Genomic DNA, 19,319 nt, shown 5'->3' on the forward strand with positions numbered 1-19,319 from the left:
GCACCAAAACCAAGTCCTGCTGACAGACAGAAAGCAACCTGCACAACACTACAACTGGAGGCATCTTGGTGAAGGAAAACCAAAACAGTATTTTTGTTTCTACGACAAAACACCCACCTTATTTATGCCCTCTTCTCCACTTCCACACACATATAAAGGTAATGAAAACATACTTAAAATCATAGGGATGGAAACAAAAATATGCAATGTGAAAAAAGCTGTTAGCTGCTCCTTTTGAGTCTCAAATCACAGGCAGAAGTATTCTGCTAACTTACGAAGTTAGCTTAATGATTTAGGACCTTCATATCAATTGCTGAAAATGGCTGACAACTACTGCACACAAGAATCATAGCTCCTAGATCCAGCTCCTTTCTCAATGACTGTATTTGGGTACAAATCAGTGTCACAACCCTTGCCTCCTGTTTGTTCAAATTTATATTGCAGTGTGATCAAAACCAGACCTAGAAGCTACTGACTTCTCTCGGAATAAATTAATAATGGCTTACACAACCATCTTCAATGCCTATATTCTTCTACCAGTAAACCCAAATTTTGTAGAAATAAGTATTTTAACAGTGATATCCCATGTGCCATGCCAGGGTCCCCTGTCACGTCCTGTAATAGCTGAACATTTTGTCCTGGGCTCACAGAGTAAGGCCACTGATAGACTTGCTATGTATTCATCTAAGTTTTTGCAGTATGAACACAGCCCAGGTGGTTCTTGGCCTTTCAAAGCCCAAGTGAATAAAATGATGCACAATCAATAATGTTTCTCTCATTGTCACATGCATTGACGACACTAAGTGGAATAGAAAACCTCTTTACATTGTCCTCATCTTCCTACTCCAAGACCTTGCCGTTTCATCAATTCATTACAACTCAATATTTTAATGGCAAACATCCCAGCTAGCCTCACTACTTTGCTGGATCAGGAAGTTATCACCACCTGGATGTGTGCATCAGGGCAAGGGGAAGCACCGTGTAATGACTGTCTCAGGGTAGTAATTGATTCAGTTGTGACATATTGCAATTAACGTTCAAAATTATGAGCTGAAAAAAAATCACATCTTATTTAAATATTCCTCCCACGTTCCCCCTGAAGAAAACTTAACAGACCAGGACTAGAAGCTTGAATTTCAAAACAACTATTTTGTTGTTGTTGGATTTTGTTTGGTTTTTATTTCCCTCTTACAAGATATAGGAGTAATACAGCTGAGGTAAGTGGATGTTGCTAAGCTTTGTTTCCAGTTAGTGATAACAGTCTCATCCCCTTCCTCAACATCAACATTAGTGGGATAAAAAACATTAATTGACTAATACATGTCATGCTTAACTTTCTGCAAAAATGCTAATTGGACTATTTGTATTTAACAAACAGTTCTAATCTATTTTGACACAATCACAAGAACATGTAAGAGATCACCATGGTATGAGACGGATTATGGAACTAACATGCTTTGACACTTTGTCCAGAGATCACAAACAACTCAGAGTCACTTTCCACAAGGCCATGAGCAGGTATTCAAATGTGAGCAGTCGTGTTTTATGACCACTTTCAACCATCATGGTCCTTCCTCTCGCAGCAGGAGGGATAGAAGCAATAAACGACTACATTTTGTAATCCAGGACTTTAATTAAACCATGAGCAAGTGTGGGTTTGTGCTAACACATCCATGTAGTCACTTCTGACTAAAAAGGTAGCAGTAACAATGCTTAGGCAACACTTTAGATGAAATATGCCTCCGTAAGTATTTGGTATTAGCTACCATTAATTAAGATTATACTTTTAAAAAAAGGTGAGGAGCTAAGAGTTTGTCTTTAAGACTTATTTCCTGGTTTCAGAGTAAATGTGAGTGTGACAAAACACTGTCACTATGCAGTCTCATTCTCGTAATCTTTGATTTATTGTCAGGAGAGGCTGTTAGAAACATTTATGACCAAGTTAAATTCCAGTCAGAAAACAAGGCAGAGAATGGGGCAAAAATCATGCAATTATTTCCATGATTTATGGAACAATAGTTGCTTCATTAAGATAAATAACGTTAACTCTTTCATGAAGTCACTATGCTTCCTAGCTATTGTCAGTGAATCTATTTCTCAATTTTCATTTCCATTTGTCTACAATGACTGCAAAGCTTCAGAGTTTTCTTGGAGACCTTACAGGATTTTAAGCAGGTCAAACTAATTCCTCTAGTCAGTGTTCCATTCTCATTGTGATGTTGCAACCTTGTGTTGAAGTAAAAAAAAAAAAAAGTACTGTTGCTTCATAATTCAGTGTCATTAAGTCACTGAAACATTATATTCTCTGAAGATGGGATAACAGCTTGAAAACCATCTCCACATGACCTAATTAGCTAGAGACCAACAATACCCGTATTCAAGAAAGATTACGAATTTCAGAAATACAAACAGAAGAACTAATTTTGAAATGGCTTCTTACCCAATTGATTCTTCATCATTAGAGCTGCATCTGTCAAAGTCCCTTTGCCTTTTTTCTTTTGTGTAAGTCCCTCTGTTGCTGGCACTTAATCTCCACTGAAATAAAACAAATAAAGTTGTAAAGTTCTAACAGACCCAAGTGTCATAACGGACATTACATCTGAAAAATGAACAATGCCAGACATTGAAACAAGTCAACTCATCAGATAGAGCAGAGATGCAAAGAACACATACAGCAATTTCATAACATGAATTTATTTACAATAAAGAATTTGTGTATTGCCCAGTCTTGCTGGGAACTTGCTCTTTTTTCCTCCAGAATTAATACAGGACAATTCAATTACTTCCATATTTAAAGGAGCACTATCCCAAAAGGAAATATTAAGTTTGTTCCACATAGTTGCAGTTAAGTGAGATACCCTCTACTTTAACTCTGTGGATTTAACCAAGTGACATTCCACTCACAGATGCGTAATTCTGATTAGGAATTAGCTGAAGATTTGGTATTTGTATAGTGTGGCAAAAGCAAGACCGTCCCTTCCCCAAGTCGTCTTGCCTTACCAGAATGTATTTATAATTCCAGATTAAAATCAGTGAAGCCCCTCAAACACACTCACTTCTGTAGTTCCAGAAACCTCTCTACTCTATCCTCATATTTTTCATGTAAAAAGATAAACCAAACTGAGGTTTGAAAATGATGCCAGTCAGGCTTAAAGCAGACCAAGTTATCTTCATTTCTGTTTGAGTGTGGTGTGAGAGGATGCCTGAAAGATTCATGCCCACACATATTTTGCATGCCTTAGAGAATTCTCAAAGATGAGTACCAAATCATACTTTTACCAAACTGAGTGTAATGGAAAAAAAAAAACAGTTTTACAACAGCTGGAAGCAAGAAGGCGCTTTCCCCTCCTTCTGCCTCCAAACATCTTGTAGCTCACTAATCAGTGCTCTGAGGCGAGCATGCGAGAAACCTATATGCTCAAAATCAATGAAAGCTACACAACATTTTTTCTAATGACGTTGAGCCAACTGTCAATGCTAAATACAGCCTGGATAGATGTTTGGTCCTGTGTATAGAAAAATCATTTAGTTACAATATCTCATGAGTTCTCTCTTTTTAAAGAGAATGTAAAAAAGACTAATTTACAGCATATGAAGACCTCTACTGCATGGAAAAATCTGAAATATGTAGACAGGTAAGAAAAACAAGAAATGAGACAGTATACAGGAAATAAGAAACTACTTTTCAATTCACCCAGTCCAATCACTGTTTTTATAGATGTAGAGAGAAAGACAGGAAGAATTCTATACTGGTGTAATCTGGCTCTGGCTAAGACTCTGCTGCTTGTAACTCCAGGGTACAACTTCCTGCTTTGAAGCCTTACTACAACTGCATGCTCTGCTTGCTTTGTCAGTACAGAACATAATGGGGCCTACCATAAGAACTGGGTCACATTACCAGCACTGCTGTAAGTTACAAGAATCCCTAACTTTCCTTACTAGGTTTTTGCAACTTCTCTGTAGAGGAGCTGGTTTGTCTAGCCACATGGTTCTGAAAGCAATAAAACTGGCAACGAACTCTCAATGTCCTGAGTTGACGGAGTCAAGAGCAGCAAAACACATTTCCTAAGTATGGCATTTATAAAAAACTTAGTGAATTTCAAACCGATTTTGTACTTGTTTGCTTCTATGCCTGACCAAGATAATCAAGACAATCATTTATGATAATGCCATTTACAGTCTTAATATGGAAATTAGTTACTTCAGCATTAAAACCTAAAATTCTACGAAAAGTCATACTGTATTTCAACTATTCTCTTAAAGGTTCAGCTCTTAGATACAAATAACAACCAACTGAAAACTGAATGTAAAAGCAACTTCCATAGCATAATAAAAACAGCTGGGTAAGTAACCCAAATCACAAAACAATGTAACAAGAACATGCACGTATACTGACTGGCCTTTAACTCTCTGTCAACCACATCTGAGGACCAATTCTGCTTTTTAATGATGTAGGCTGGTAACACAGCACAGACTTCCATTTCTGTGTCTGTAAGCATACACCTACATTCCAGACCTACACACTTGACTTTCCTAGTTAATCTGAGTCAGGACTGGTCACACAGGTATAAGGAAACACTCATTACTAAAAAAAAAAAATCCAGCCTCCAAACTAGAACAAAACACCCATACAACTTCCCTACATACTTTATGCTCTGAAGAACTTCTCTTTACCTCTTTTAAAGGGTAGTCCCAATGGTGGGAGCCTGGGAGCCTTGTCAAAGGGGACTGAACTTGGACATCCTCTGACTTGGTGTTTGGTTTCTTCTTTGGTATACGAAACTGAAAATAGAGGATGTTACACACATGATAAAACTTAATTATCCACTGGTGCTATGAGCTGACGTATTGCCAGGTTACAAAGTTCTTGTGACCATGAGACAGAGATGCAAGTAAAGCACTGACCTTTGACTTGAACAATGCATTCTCATTGATGCTTGACCATAAATCATGTCACACCACATAAGGAGCTAGTTTTAACAGATGAAATGTGTTTAAAAAAAAAAACACAGGAAAACTCCTCATATTTCATTAACTTTAAACAACCTCAACTACATGCCCCATGCCCAAGAGGTGAGAACCAATCTACTGGCACTCAGTTTTCTTGCTTCCCTCTAATTTTCTTACGCTCCAGATTAATCCTCACATATCAGTTTAAAGAACAATAAAGAAAAAACAAAATAACAACCATACGAGGTTTGCTCAACCAAAAAAGAGCATGTATCTCATAATCATAACAGTATCAGTGCTTTAGTATGATTATTTAGCATCAGTACACAAAATACTATCAGCTGTTGTCATTCTCAACCTCTAGAAAAATGAAACTGGTATTTCAAAAGTAAGTACTGAAGATAAAGCAATTATTAATTCTTAACAGTTTGCCAATTCAAAAAAAAAGTACATAGGGAATAATTTATTGGCATTCAAAACAAAAATAAACTGAATTGCTACAAGTTCATCAAGACAAAGAAAAGATTGCATTTTCTATCAAGTTAATTAAACCCATTAAATAATCTCAACTAAACACAAGAATGGAAGCCTTGACATCATCTCAGGATACCTGGAGAGTAAAACCTATCACTGCAACTATGACCAGATTCAAATGCATCAGCAATGGAACGTGGTGCTGACATCTTTCACACAGTCAAGTATGTCAGCCAAGAAAAGGTTAAAGCTACTCCATATGATGGCTACTGTAAAATGCATTTATGAATTAAGTTTGATGGATGCCAAATGTCCTACCTTGCAACATGAAATTACAAGTAAGGACTCTAGAAGAATAAGGCTAAAATTAATTAACAGAATCTGCATTCATCAGCTCCATATGTAGTCTTCCATATCATAACTGAAGTGCATGGTATCACCAATTAGATATCCTGTAATTTGAAATGAGCGCTCTTATTTTTCTCTGTAACTTCTTTGAAACAAAAATACATTTTTAGTGAATTTTTAGGCCTGAATTTCTATACTGTACCTCAACCTGCTTCTGATAGTCAAATATAAGACCAGATTCCTCAAATTATAAAGGACGTAAGGATAATACACAGGCATCGACTTCTAATAAAGTTATCTCCCTTACCCTTCAATGAATTTTTAATGATTGAAAAAGATATTTTTCATATTCAAGAATATCTACAGTAAGGGGGGGTTGTTTATTTGGAGAAACAGTTTACCAACTTCTCCTCTTCCAAACTGCTTATCAGTGGCCAGGTACAAATTCCTTACTTCGGAAAGTCACAGAAACCACCAGTCAGGCAACAGGTTATAAGCTTTGTGACAGCACATAACTGAATAAAATTTTAATATGCATTTCATGTTACTGAGGTTCAGATGACCTCTGTAATAATACAACATTGAGAACAAGTTAAGTCAGACTCAGAAAACAGAAAAAGACAGATGGACAGACAGAAAGGGATAAAAAGTATAAGATAGTTCATCAGCAACATTTCCACCTCGCTGTACATTATTTTGACAATGTTTGCACTTAAGATCTTGGTTAGTCACGACCACAAATAACTTCTGAAACAAGCACAAAGTGAGCAGGTAACCAACACAGGTCGGAATTTATGGCAAGTGCAACGTATGCAAGTTGCATCAGCTTTCCTCTACGAGAAAGGGGCTGAATCAATATATACGTGCGCATATGCATTTAGCAGATTCCTCATCTCAACCAACAGTACTTTTCAGGATGTTCAGAGCAGTAGGAGCAAGGGTCAGAGATCATGTGTAAACAAGGCACTGGAAATGGCTTTATTTCCAAGCCACCAGGCAGACCTTACTCGATCAAACCAGCTGCTGTGCCTACAATTTGTTTGCATGAGTACCGCCATTACTAGAAACTACTATTAACATGGGTATTTTAGAAAACACTTAGCACACAGTGTCTCTGAACACATCTCTGCAGAAAACCAAGTATTATGCAGTTACGCAGCTCTTCCTCTTACTTAAGCATTATTCTTAGTATTATAGATGTTACTTGGGTCTTAACATTGCCCTGAAAAGTGTGTTTATGTTAAACCAGATGTTAACCCTTTAATGTATTAGTACGTTCAGCAGCAGACATTAGCGCTGAGGGCCACTACATAAACTGGTTCTCAGGAAAGAGGTTCCAGAGAAGTGAAAGCAGGACCACTGGTGAATAAATTTGGTTACACAAACACATCAGGACACACTAGGATAGCCATAGGCTGAAAGCCACGTGTTGTAAATTGTAAGACAACTTACACTGACTTGACTTGAAGACGATGTTCTTCCATCCATGATTTTCTTCTGAAAAAAATGAACAAAATAAGCTTAGCAAACTGTATTTTATTTATTCAGAGAGAGTTAAGTTCACAATAGCAGGTACTAAGCAAAAAGAATAAATTCCTTTTTAAGGAAGCCAGCACAAAGAAATTGACAGCTACAATACAAGAGAGACATGTGCTTGAGGAGGACTCTGGATTGTAGGTGCGAACAGACAAGTTAACAAAATTTTCTCTAGGATTTGTCTTTAGTGAATACATTTACTGCTTAAATGCACTTATTCGTTACCTCCTTGCCAGAAAATAATTCAGGCTTTGATTATAAGTTGAAAAGGCGTCTCAGAGAGACATCTGTAACTCTACAACAGCTCTGATAACAATAAAAACAAAACTCAAGCATTTCTGTTAACAGATCAAAGTCTTCCTCAGGGGAAGAACACAGCTTCACAACCTCCAGCACTCCAAGGGGTTTATTCTGTGTGTAAATACTCTACATGCCTCAAAGAGGCGTCCTAAGACCTTCAAACCTTACCCCTAACCTCAAGACCCTCAAAAAGCCTGTAACACCCCTTAAGCCTGGGTACGGCCGTTTCACCAGCGGTCTCTCCAAGTCGGAGCCCTGCTGTCAGGCCAGGCGAGCAGGCCGAGGGGTGCCGGCCAGGCGCGGACCCGCTGACAGCCCGGGGGGAACGCGGAGCCCCCACCCGGGGCCGGCGGGGCCGCTCCCCGTGCCCCAATTCCCTGTTCCCCCGTCAGCTCCCCTCAGTACGAGCGCAAAGGGCTGACACAAGGGGCCGGCGGTGATTACTGCGCTCCCTCCTCTGCCTCACAACCCCTCGCTTTTGTGGCACAGACAGCCCGCCGCCCTTCCCCTTTGATCCTCCCTCCCCCGGCAACGGTTCAAGGGCTCGGGGTGCCGCAGCGCCCTCCCCGCCGCGGGGGGCGGCAGCCGGTCCCCAGGACCCCGCCGGGCAGCTCCCGCAGCACCCACCTCTCTCGGTGTTGCTCATCCAGGCCCCGGCACCGCCTGCGCAGCTCTCCCGGCTGCTTCCGGGCATGGCCCCGCCCGACCTGGGAGAACCGCCCCGCGGCGGCCGCCCCTTTCCCCCCGCCTTTCCCCTCAGCCCTGCCGCCGGCCGAGGAGGGCCGCTCCTTCTCCCTCACAGGCGGCCGCGCACGCTCGCAATGCTGCCGGCGGCCTCTCTGGGCTTTAACTTTCTGGGCTAGAGACTATTGCTAATAATAATAATAAAAAAAAAACAATAGTATAAATGACGTAGAGCAAGTGACAGCTGCGCGGTTAAACAAATTAGCCTCCGTCTGACGAACCGAGGAGTCGTAGTAAAATCAGCAGTTCTGGAAATGCGGTAAAACAGTTGAAGCACGCGCTGACAAACGTTGAAGGAAGAAACAACGCTAACGTTTGTGGAAGTGCTATAAAGATTCCATTTTTTTTATTTTTTATTTTTAAGTAAAATCCCAACAAAACCAAGTTTAAATTGTATTTAGTTTTGCTAATTACATCTCCATTTTAGTCAGAACCCTGAGGATGGATTGTTACCATAATGCCCTCCTCCTGTGTCACATGCACTGCTGCAGGAGCCACCACAGCCGTTTCCCCATTTCAGTGCTGAAGCCAAAGAAATTCTGCAGCCAAGCACAGCTGAACGCTGCCAAGATCAGCATCCAGCAGCATAACAACCTCAGCTGATGCAGTGCTTTTCAGCTGATGTCTTTGGAAATCCCTTTATAATAAAAGCTTTTTTTTTTTCTTTTTTTTTTTTTTTTTTTTACCTTCACATTAAGGAGATTTAGCTTTAATTTATGCTCAGGTGTAAAACACGAGATGTTAACTCGTAACCTGGAAACATCTGAAATACTTAACACTTCAGATGGCCTCAATAGTCAGCAACTGATGTATTTCATAGGTACACCTGAGAATAACGTATAAAAAGTAAGGAAATGTGAACTAACGTGGGTTTCCTTTCATGTTATGGAGAAATTATTTATAACTGCAGAGTCAAAAAGATCTCTATCTATGATGATGACAGATTTTACAGAACTCTTGGTAGGTACTGCTGAGCTTTGCTACAATAAACTTTTAAAATAGCAAATTTCATAATGCTTCTATGATTTATACTCTAGTAGCATTTCTAACATGCCAAATGCTGTACAAATACTAACCAAATGGTGAAACATCTTACAGTCTGAGCAGCAAGATAGCATTCTTTTTTTTCTTACCTAACAGTATTGTTTAAAATCAAAACAGTACTTATGAAGGCTGCTAGAATACACATCCTTGAATACCATGTTTATATATAAACAATTAAACAAGGATAAATTTGCAACTACAGCTAAAATAATAAATAACTGCTGTGGCTTAACTCTATTTATATTACAAGAATAAAATAAATTTTATGGATTAATACTAAGGTTATGTTCTAAAGTGCTGTTCATCAAATGATCGCTCTTAAGCAATAGCCTAGTTATTGATACTACTAATTGCTTCATAACATTTCTGTTTACACCTTTAATGCAATCTGAGGAAGGCAAGTCATACCTACACTTGATGTAAAAGTGTATTTTCGTGTACTTGCTTCTTGAACTCTTCAGAAAGCTTTTACAATACTCTGTAAAAAAGAGATTTAAGTAGGTGTCCAGTGTTACATACACAGGGCTTACTTTGGCACCATATGTTTTTGTTTTGTTGTAAAACTGGAAAAAGCATTGCTGTCAAGAGTAATGTAAGAAGTAAGAGTGTAGTAACTTGGTATTTGTAGTGTGCTGAAAAAACATGCTCTACAGCCTCTTACAGAGGAGGAGAGAAAGAGAGAGAGAAGTGCTGGATAGCATGGCAGCCTGTGAGGAAACTGCATTTACCAATTCCTACCTGTTTTAGGATGTTTTCTCTGTGCTTCACGCTTCCCCACAGACATCTTTCCTTAAACCACGTGCATTTTTCTTACACTTCGTTTTATAGGGAAAACAACATTAGTATGTCCTTACTAAATATGATTTTTATATATATGTCATGAATAGTATGTATAATCATTTATTTACTCATAGGATATAGTTTATATATCATAGAATCTGCTTTTGATCCTTTCCTAAGCATATTTATTATAATATATAACAAAGGGGATAGTAGCATTTTCTGGCTTATTTTCTATTAATTAGAAAACAGAAATACCCTAAAGGGATGGCTTAACATCTCTAACCCTTACAGAGATGACTTAAAGGGAAAATGTATATGCTGTTTTGTGAAGAAATGCACTGTTTTTTTTAATTTGGATGCGTAAGAGCTAATTTTCAATGTGCTAAGGAGCTTACCGAAGAAAACTTGCATCCTGTAAAGGAGTTGAGCTATAACACAAGCCATTTACAGAAGTTTTCAGATCACTTTCTGTCACCAATACCAAATGTTGTAGTTTTAACATAATCAATGTGATTTATTGCATTCTCAGTGATCCTGATAGTTCAAAAAAACCTGAAAGATATATTGTCTTGTACTGATGTATTTGCCAAATGTAACTTCATATAAACCATTTGCCAGAATTCAATCAGTGCGTTAAATGATAAACACAGTTCAAAAATGCATGTATTTCTGGGAATTGAATGCTAGCAAATCTCTGCTGTTAGACAAAAAATCCTACAGAAGTAGGAATCTAACCACACCAAAGGTAACCTCATGTTTGCCATTTTACATGTGCAATGACAGTAGTAGATTGAAGAGACTTGAAGAGTTATTGGAAAAATAGAAGGTTATGATAAGCTAGAATATTCAGTGGGATGCAAACTTCTTCCTGGTATAATTCTTATCTGCTGATCAGTCACATGTATTGAAAAACTACTTTAGTTGAAACCAGAGGCAATAGTATAATCTCATGAAAAACTGCTGTATAGACTTTATTTTCTCCTTGTTCCTGGGTCACAATGGCTTATTTATTCTCTCATTGATTCCATAATTTCCATATGGCAAATGCTTACAAAGATAAACTAATAACCAGAGAGATTAACATCAAGGTACTGCTGTTGAAATTTAGCAAATGCTTTACAAGCAGCTGGCTTACTACAGACCACCACCAACAATGAATGCTTGGTATGTAACTGCTTTTAAACATTAATTACTACAGATCTTCTGTATGTAACTGTTGTACGGAGGTCTATCCTTACATTGACATAGTCTTCTTAATTTGCAGTGGTTAAAAACAGAGCATGAACTAAACTTGTGGAAACTAGTAGGGGGTTCAGAGTATCAAGAGCAGCTGAAGTATGACTTCAATATAAAAGGGGAACTGAGGCATCTGGACACAAATGAGTCCTTTGTTTTCAATTATTACAAGAATTCACATGAGAGGAATCATGAACGCTATCAAGTCTTGGGACATCTGATTACCCAATATGTTTATGAGCTCCTAGAAAGAGTCTGCGCACTGCAGAAAGTTTATATTCCTACTGATGCTACAGAGGATGAACCAAGAAGTTTCTTTTTTATGAGTGAGAAAGCACTAACAAGTTCCTCTAGCATAATTGTTCTTCTTCAGGACCGTGGAGTTTTTCGTGCTGGGCAGTGGGGGCAAAAGACAATCATCAGGGAGGGCCTGAACCACGGAACTCAAATACCATTCATCAAAATGGCCCTCCAGAACCACGGGGGAGTGATCGTACTGAATCCCAATGACAACCTTGTTGACCTGAAGATGGAAAGGGAGAGGCTAAGTTTTTCTGCTGGAGAAGAATCACTGACTTCTACACAGTCCCGCCAGTGGATCCCCAAGCAGTGCAGCAGCAGCCCTGAGGAGCACACCATGTATGTATGGGATCACTTCATTTCAAAGAGTGCAGCCAAGAACGTGGCCTTCATTGCCCACGGCTACGGTGGCTTGGTGTTCATAGACCTGCTCGTGCAGAGAAAATGGGAAGTCATGAATAAAGTGTACTCTGTGGCATTCATTGACTCCATGCACAACATACAGCATCAGACTGGAAGCGATCCACAAATACAAGAATGGATACTGAAACACTGCCATGAATGGGTGTCAAACAGTAAGCCTCTGGATAAAGCTGTGGGGTCCCTCATGAAAGTGAACTGTCCTACTGTCTCTGCTGGAACTGAAAAGTATGGATTAGCACCTTCCTACTGCCTGCATGCTGTCTTTAAGTACTTGAAGAGCATGCTGAAAGCTAAGACCACAACAGCCTTTACACGTTCACCTATTGCAACCAGAAGCAGCACAAACAAGAAGAGAGACAATAAATAAAGGTATACTGATTTGGTTTTGATAGTAGTCTCTTCCTTTCATAACCACCCCTGCACCTAAGGCCCTTGACAATGGAGAGACTTAGAATTATAAATTTGAAGCTAGTTTGTTTTTGAGTACAAGTTAACAATTAGAAAAAAGGTGCCTTGTTGAAAGCTCTAGGCCACATTCCTTTAGCTATCTGTGAAATTTCAAGTTGCACAAAATAAAGATGTTAAGAGATATCAATTCTTATCTTTTTTTGAAAAAAAAAAAAAAAAAAAACTTTTTCTGCAGTTTTAGCTCTATAATTAGGTGAAACTATCAGCAAAACTCTGATTTCTTAAGTACATATCTTTCAGCAAAAGTACAATTCTGGAATATATAAGGCACGCAAAGGAACTAGACTCTGAATCATCCTATTGACTACAGCAAGATTACTTCTTACTGCATGTCATACAGTGTTTAAAAATCTTTCCAAAGCTGGAAGATGGACCTTCCTCGTTTGAAATGTTCACTTGTAAGTTGAATGAGACTCTACAGAACTACATCCTACTATCCTCCTTCCATTCAAAGATGATATACCATGAGAATGATAGTGACCTAAAGTAATTTTAATTTTAAATCCAACTAAGTCAGTGAGACTACATGCAGTTGCTCATAAGTTGCTCAGTTGGACATAAAACATGCTAGCAACCTTCAATTGTCAAACTGATGCAAGAGAATGACACTATTTTCTCTTACCTGTTTTAATTTAGAAAGAAATGGGAACTAGAGGCAGTTTTTAAATGTCCATATTCAAGAACTGTGATTTATGCAAGCAAAAGTTCAAATGGCCTTAAAAGTAAATGTAAAGGAAACAGCTATGCTGAAGTCTGAGGTAAATCTTGTGGGAACTTAAAGTGGTCCAAAAGAACTCTGAAGGATGATAAAAGCTTGTCACACAGACACACACAGAATTTCTAGGTTGGAAGAGACCTCAAGATCATCGAGTCCAACCTCTAACCTAACACTAACAGTCCCCACTAAACCATATCCCTAAGCTCTACATCTAAACGTCTTTTGAAGACTTCCAGGGATGGTGACTCCACCACCTCCCTGGGCAGCCTGTTCCAATGCCTCACAACCCTTTCAGTAAAGAAGCTCTTCCTAACATCTGACCTAAAACTCCCCTGGCGCAACTTTAGCCCATTCCCCCTCGTCCTGTCACCAGGCACGTGGGAGAACAGGCCAACCCCCACCTCTCTACAGCCTCCTATAGCTTCAGTTCCCATCAGAGTCAAAAAAAAAAATTACTGAACAGTAACATTGGTTACAGAAAACAGAGTCAAAACAGAGTCCCTTTCATATTTATACCTATTTGCAATTTTAGTCATGTCTGCTAACATTTTAAAGTTTCCACCCCATTATTCAGTAATGGATGGAAACATGAAAAGTCATGTAAACGCTTCCAATAGCAACTACGTCTTCTTAAATTAAGCTAGATGGGCTGATAATATATTTGAATTAAAGTTGTAGTAAATAAGCTATTATTAGAATACAGTGTGGTTTAGTTCCTTCAAGAAAATTGCACTGGAGATGCTGTCGTTGCGGATGCATGCAACATGTCTGTTATATAGCAGCCAGTCAGCATGCAACTCAAAGAATAGCCACTTACATGCATTCTACATGTTGAACACGTAGCTTTATTTATGAGAGAACTATTAGGTGACAGAACATCTGTCTTCAGAAGGAGACCAATATGATCCTTCAATGCAAATGCTTGAAATGTCCCACGGTGTCAGAAGTCACTAAAAATTCTTAAAAAGTTATCTAGAATATCTGCCAGTTCCACAATTCTTTATCTCAGGCCAACTCATTAAATTCCTTGGTAGAGAAGGTCATATTTAGGAATGTTATTGGGATCAATAGGACTTCTTACAATGAGCTTTCCACGCATTGCTCCACGGTAAATCACTTCAATCAGATCTATAAAGTCTTGTTTTGTTTTGAAGCTTCCTACAAATTTCGTGTGATCTGGAGACCTAAAGATAAGCATAAGATAAAGGCAGAATTGTAACATTAAAGTGTTCAAAGCAAAAATACTTGAAGATAAGAAAAGATGTATAATGAAGTTAAGGATTCTGACTTGGTCGTTCTGAAAGAAATCCACAGTGGTAGTAATGTCAGAGCCAAATCAAGAATATACTGTGATCTGACATCCAAAATCCAAAAGGTGCAGCATTGTGTCTAAGATTTTAACCATGCTATTTTTTGCAGTCAGATATATTTCACAGCTGGCACATACTTACTGAATACAGCGTATTTCAAAATACTTTTTAATGTTATGTCCTTCTCACAGTTATCTAAAGCAGATGGTGTCAAGAACAGTTTTCAAACATTATGTCCTGTAAACAAGGTGACCTAGAGAGAGGCTGTTGATTATTGCAGATGTAACAGACAATGTCAGGTAGGATGACATACCCATAATCAACCTTCATGTGCTGTCCATTGAAGAAAAATACAGTAGAAGGAATATAACTGATGTCAAAATACTGGGTGTACACGGGAACGTTGTTCACATCCACCAGGTAGATGACTGCCATTTTACTTAGGTCATGAGCTGTCTTTGCAAGCTGGAAAGAGTGAGAAAGACAGGTGTAAAATAGACTTAGATGCAAGGAAAAATGGTGGAAAGCTTTATAAAGCCAATTTCCATTATAACTTAGCAGTTAGAGCATGGCTGAAATACCACATTTTCTACTTCAAACGCTTTGTACACCCACTATGATAATATAAACATCTGCTTAACTTTCAAATGGTTTATGGGATTATTTCATTTTACATTTAACTGTCAGCATGCAAACACCATCTTCATAAGGCCCCATCTTATCCAAAAGCAACACGACGTTCTTCTGTGCGCAACAGGTACACCCGTGGAGTTTATTTATTAAAAAAAAAAAAAAAGAGGGGAGGGGGGAAACGCTCTTACAATATCATCGAGTTGCAGACAAACAGCATCGTTATCTCTTCCAAACCGGAGAACCAAAACCTTCTCCGCCACGCTTTTTATCGCCTGATCCACCTCCCTCTTACAGGTCAGCTTGGGCAGCAGAAAACTCATCGTGAAGGACCGTAGCTTCCGCTGAAGCCCCCCACCGAAGGATTACCAATTAAAAAAAAAAAAAAAAAAAAAAAAAAGTCAAAATTAAAGCAGCGAGCCAGCCCCTAACGGGGGGTGAGGAGAGGGACGGACCCGGGCTCCGCCCCGAGCATGCTCTGCCCTTTCCGCTTACGGCGAGCACAAAATGGCGGCGGCCGGCGGTGGGGTCCCTTAACGACGCGGGGAGAAGGCAGGTGCGGGCCGGGGCGCTGAGGGGAGGAGGAGGCGGCTGCCGCCGCCTCTTATCGCCCTCATGGCGCCGTGGAAGACTCTCGGGAGGGCTCCGGGGACGCACCGCGGTGCTCGGGGGAGTGTTAAGAGTTTGGTGTGGGCCGCGTTGAAAGTTAGCGGGAAGTCGTGTTTAAAAAAAAATAAATAAGAAAAGTGCCTGGGGTTCTGCAGGTCTAGGTTCCCCAAGAGGTAGTTCAAACGCTGGTACAATGCTGCAGGTTAGATGCATAGAAAGATAACTTGGTTGGTATGAAAAGCTGCGATCAAGTATTCAGGTTGTGTAAATCTATCTTCCAGTTTCACTGGAGCTCCAGTAATATAAGTTAATCGAGGAATCAGTCCCTTGGTTTCTCCAGTTGGATGACAGACATTCTCAGATTATTAATTTTGCTAGGATGTTTCATACTTAAATTTCAAATTACAAACATTTATATTGTAACACTTCAGTATTTTATCTTGAGTTTACACTGTTAGTTATTTTTGTCTGTTTTGTCTTAATAAAAGCAGAAAATAAAAACTCTGTCACAAATTTGACCAGTTGCAGCATCATTAAGGTTGGAAAAGCCTGCAAGATCATCTGGTTCAAGCATCCCCTACTGCCAGTATCACCCAGTACGTTTAAATGCACTCTTTTTTATAAAAATGTTACCTAATAATATACTCTTCTTTCTGTGGTTCTGCATCTGGGCAGGTATGTGTGTGTATATATATATACATATATATATATATATTGCTTCCAAGGTAAGTTAACTTGTTCTTCTGTACATCTGATTATTTTCAGGTAGTAAGTTATTGTGGAGATTATGAATTATATTTTCAAAGTCTACAGCCAATTTTTATGTTTTGGCCAAATCATATTTTCTCTAACATTCGCTGAATCTTCAGATCTTCCTTAAGTAGGTTTGCATTGGACAAGGAAAATACTAAACATTCTTTAGTATTTTTCTTTCTACAAACCTTTTACATTTAAATACCAGTGTATATGAGGTTAAGGGGATTGTGGCTTTACTGTCCTTAGCTTTATGCAGCGACATTGGTTCACAGGCAATCCAGCTAAAAGAAAAAAAGATGGTCACTTCCTGTACTAGTTCTTTGTTGCTTCATTTTGTTTTAATTCCAGGAGCTGTCTAGCAAATCAGGTATGGAATCCCATTTGGCTGGGATGATAACACTTTTTTTTTTTTCTTCCCTGTTTTTTTTCTTTTTCACCACCTGGTTAGTTGACTTTAGGATCACTGACTTGGTTCATAGTGTGGCTGCGTGAATGTTTGCACTGCTGAGGGAGCCAGGAACAGGGGCCTCAAGGGGTATAAGCATGTCTTCACTAGCGGTAGTGTTGGCTTCGCAAAACTATAGCACTGGTACTTCCAGTACTTCACTGACCTGCAATGTGGAAATGCATGGAAGAATTAAAAAGCAAGTATTAAAGTAAAAAGAAAAAACTTGAGTACCAAAGTTGGCCAATAGACCTTTCTAACACACAATAGAAAGCAAAAATGTGATAATCTTTGATACAAAATTATTCCAGAAAATGTTACTAGATGAAGCAGCTTATCCATTTTCACAGTGTAGTCAAATTAGACCAGGATGTGTTTTTAAAGTAATTTCAGACTACATGCGGCATTTTGCTTACGTTTGTTGCAAAGGCTCTTCTTTGTTAAATGATAGGGATAATGAAAACAGATCTCAGACAATACTTGAAGGTTGACTGCATTTTGAAGTGCAGTAAGTACCACTGTTTTAAGCAGTAGAGATAACCACGTCTATTTGTGACAGCACTGTATACACCATTTTTATTTAGAAAGAGTAGTAAAGAAATAATGGAAGCAGTCTTCCCCAAGAAGTAACTTACTCTCTGTTGACATTAATTAGGATGATTATCTGTGTGTTTTCTTCATGACTTCTGACAAGTTTTCTTCACCTCTTATGCTGTTTTTCAGATAAGTGTTTGACCACAGCACGTGTCCAAGTATGCAGTCTGCTAACATGCTTCTGAAAAAGCTTGCAAGATGTTCTGTCTTTCCGTTTGCTGCACAACATGGGATGAAAAAGGATTTGTTTTCACTCAGTAGAACTCTGATTTTATCACATTGCCTGAAGGAGGATAGTTCACGCAGTCCATCAGAAAAACTAGATTTAGATGCATGGAAGGAAGTAATGAAATCTAGGTTGCAAGAAGTCAGCGCGACAGCCTCAGAGCCTAAGGAAACTTCCACTTTGGCTGCTGCACGTGAGATTCTGGAGATGTGGAGGCTAGCTGGTAGATTGGTTCCAGAAAATGTCACTGAAGAACAGCTGAAAACATTTATAGAATGTCCTTCCAAGTCAGCCAAAAAGAAGTACTTAAAATTTTTGTATCTTAAAGAACTTCACAAGAAAAATGACAAAAGAAAGACAGATGAGAGAAGGGAAAGGAGGCTAGAAATGCAGGAGAGCGCTTCAAAAACTGAAGAGCCCAAGAGGAATCAATTTTTATGTTTGTGGGCCAACTCTATGGATAAAATATACAATTGGAGGGTAGCTCAGTCAATGATCTTTGGCCAACCTCTAGTATTTGACATGTCTTATGAAAAGGATATGTCAGACAGAGAAGTAGCAAATACAGTGAGACAGTTGGTATTGAGTGAAAGTTGCAATCGAAGATCCATGGATCCATTCCACATTCACTTCTGTAACTTCAAAGATGACAGCCTGTATCACAAGGAATTTATCAAACATTATAGAGAAGCGTGGGGCAAACTGCTTATAACTGTGACAGACCAGTGCTATACAGATATCTTTCCGAAGAATAAGCTCATCTATCTGACTGCTGATTCTCCCAAAGTCATGAAAACTTTCGATCATGACAAAATTTACATTGTCGGGTCTATGGTTGACAAGAGTATAAAAACAGGAGTCTCTTTAGCACAAGCAAAACGTCTGGGGCTGGAGACTGCGGCCCTTCCGCTGGAGAAATACTTGCTTTGGAGTAGCGGTGCCAAAAATCTCACACTGGATCAGATGATGCATATTTTGTTAACCCTGAAAGATACTGGAGACTGGAAGAAGGCTCTGGAATTTGTTCCCAAGAGGAAATACTCTGGCTTTGTGAACACGCCTGTGCGTGAATTGAAAACAGCCTTAAACCTGATCAATGCTCTTAAACTTCGGAAGAGGCAGGATGAATTAAGAAAGCAATTTGCGAAGAACTACTCCAAGAAGCTAACACAAAAGTAGAATGATGAGGAAAAAAATGATGTTTGTGGGCAAACCGTACCCTCGAACGCTCCAGTTTCTGTGGACTTGCAGAACTCTATTTGAGTATTTGTCACTAAAAATGCCTTTGTTAGTGCAACTGAAAGGACCCTTGTGAGGGTCGGGTTTGTAAATGGACCGTGGCATGGAGCAATTGATTTGTGCATTGTTGGAGTTATGTGAGAGGAAGGAGATAAAAATTCACTGTTAAAAGAACGTGACTCCGTG

At 39.1% G+C, this 19,319-nt stretch overlaps 4 protein-coding genes across 13 annotated transcripts in view; 2 read left to right on the forward strand and 2 right to left on the reverse strand.

Moving 5' to 3' along the window:
* Positions 1-8,341, reverse strand: part of SENP7 (SUMO specific peptidase 7) — a 41,067-nt gene extending 32,726 nt beyond the window's left edge. For 3 of the 7 annotated variants that reach the window (XR_004747434.1, XM_035315021.1, XM_035315017.1), the window contains exons 1-4: positions 8,255-8,333; positions 7,225-7,269; positions 4,675-4,782; positions 2,441-2,535 (exon numbers count right to left, since the gene is read on the reverse strand). Coding sequence is in view for 6 of the 7 variants with exons in the window: in XM_035315021.1 (XP_035170912.1) it covers positions 2,441-2,535; positions 4,675-4,782; positions 7,225-7,269; positions 8,255-8,302 (296 nt within the window). In the remaining variant the exon portion in view is untranslated. Of the gene's footprint in view, positions 1-2,440; positions 2,536-4,674; positions 4,783-7,224; positions 7,270-8,235 lie in introns of all 7 variants that reach the window. The other 4 variants (XM_035315022.1, XM_035315019.1, XM_035315018.1 and 1 more) reach the window with 3 other exon arrangements.
* A 794-nt stretch (positions 8,342-9,135) lies between these two features.
* LOC118170204 (putative protein FAM172B) lies at positions 9,136-12,505 on the forward strand. Its single transcript, XM_035332323.1, has 2 exons — positions 9,136-9,312; positions 11,444-12,505. The coding sequence occupies exons 1-2, from the start codon at positions 9,238-9,240 to the stop codon at positions 12,503-12,505; spliced, it is 1,137 nt and encodes a 378-aa protein (XP_035188214.1). The 5' UTR covers positions 9,136-9,237.
* On the reverse strand, positions 10,529-15,728 carry TXNL4B (thioredoxin like 4B). Its single transcript, XM_035315028.1, has 4 exons — positions 15,456-15,728; positions 14,948-15,099; positions 14,142-14,508; positions 10,529-12,142 (listed from the first exon to the last, which is right to left on the reverse strand). Exons 1-3 carry the CDS (start codon positions 15,585-15,587, stop codon positions 14,343-14,345), a joined length of 450 nt encoding a protein of 149 aa, XP_035170919.1. The 5' UTR covers positions 15,588-15,728; the 3' UTR covers positions 10,529-12,142; positions 14,142-14,342.
* On the forward strand, positions 15,684-19,307 carry TRMT10C (tRNA methyltransferase 10C, mitochondrial RNase P subunit). 4 transcript variants are annotated; one of them, XM_035315024.1, is made up of 2 exons: positions 15,684-15,820; positions 17,798-19,307. In XM_035315024.1, exon 2 carries the CDS (start codon positions 17,829-17,831, stop codon positions 19,071-19,073), a length of 1,245 nt encoding a protein of 414 aa, XP_035170915.1. In that variant the 5' UTR covers positions 15,684-15,820; positions 17,798-17,828; the 3' UTR covers positions 19,074-19,307. The 4 variants fall into 4 exon arrangements, with proteins under 4 accessions (XP_035170915.1, XP_035170916.1, XP_035170917.1 ...); XM_035315025.1 differs by having other exon boundaries at positions 15,695-15,816; XM_035315026.1 differs by lacking the exon at positions 15,684-15,820 and adding an exon at positions 16,372-16,469.
* Positions 19,308-19,319: the final 12 nt, after the last annotated feature.

Source organism: Oxyura jamaicensis, chromosome 1, assembly GCF_011077185.1.
Source record: "Oxyura jamaicensis isolate SHBP4307 breed ruddy duck chromosome 1, BPBGC_Ojam_1.0, whole genome shotgun sequence".
Classification (NCBI taxonomy): Eukaryota; Metazoa; Chordata; class Aves; order Anseriformes; family Anatidae; genus Oxyura; species Oxyura jamaicensis.

Coding starts and splice junctions, on each gene's coding strand:
- LOC118170204 (XM_035332323.1), top strand. CDS start 9,238: ATGGAGAAATTATTTATAACTGCAGAGTCAAAAAGATCTCTATCTATG. Junction 9,313..11,443: donor CAGATTTTACAGAACTCTTG/GTAGGTACTGCT, acceptor CTTAATTTGCAG/TGGTTAAAAACAGAGCATGA.
- TXNL4B (XM_035315028.1), bottom strand. CDS start 15,587: ATGAGTTTTCTGCTGCCCAAGCTGACCTGTAAGAGGGAGGTGGATCAG. Junction 15,100..15,455: donor GTCTGCAACTCGATGATATT/GTAAGAGCGTTT, acceptor CACTCTTTCCAG/CTTGCAAAGACAGCTCATGA. Junction 14,509..14,947: donor CACATGAAGGTTGATTATGG/GTATGTCATCCT, acceptor GCTTATCTTTAG/GTCTCCAGATCACACGAAAT.
- TRMT10C (XM_035315024.1), top strand. CDS start 17,829: ATGCAGTCTGCTAACATGCTTCTGAAAAAGCTTGCAAGATGTTCTGTC.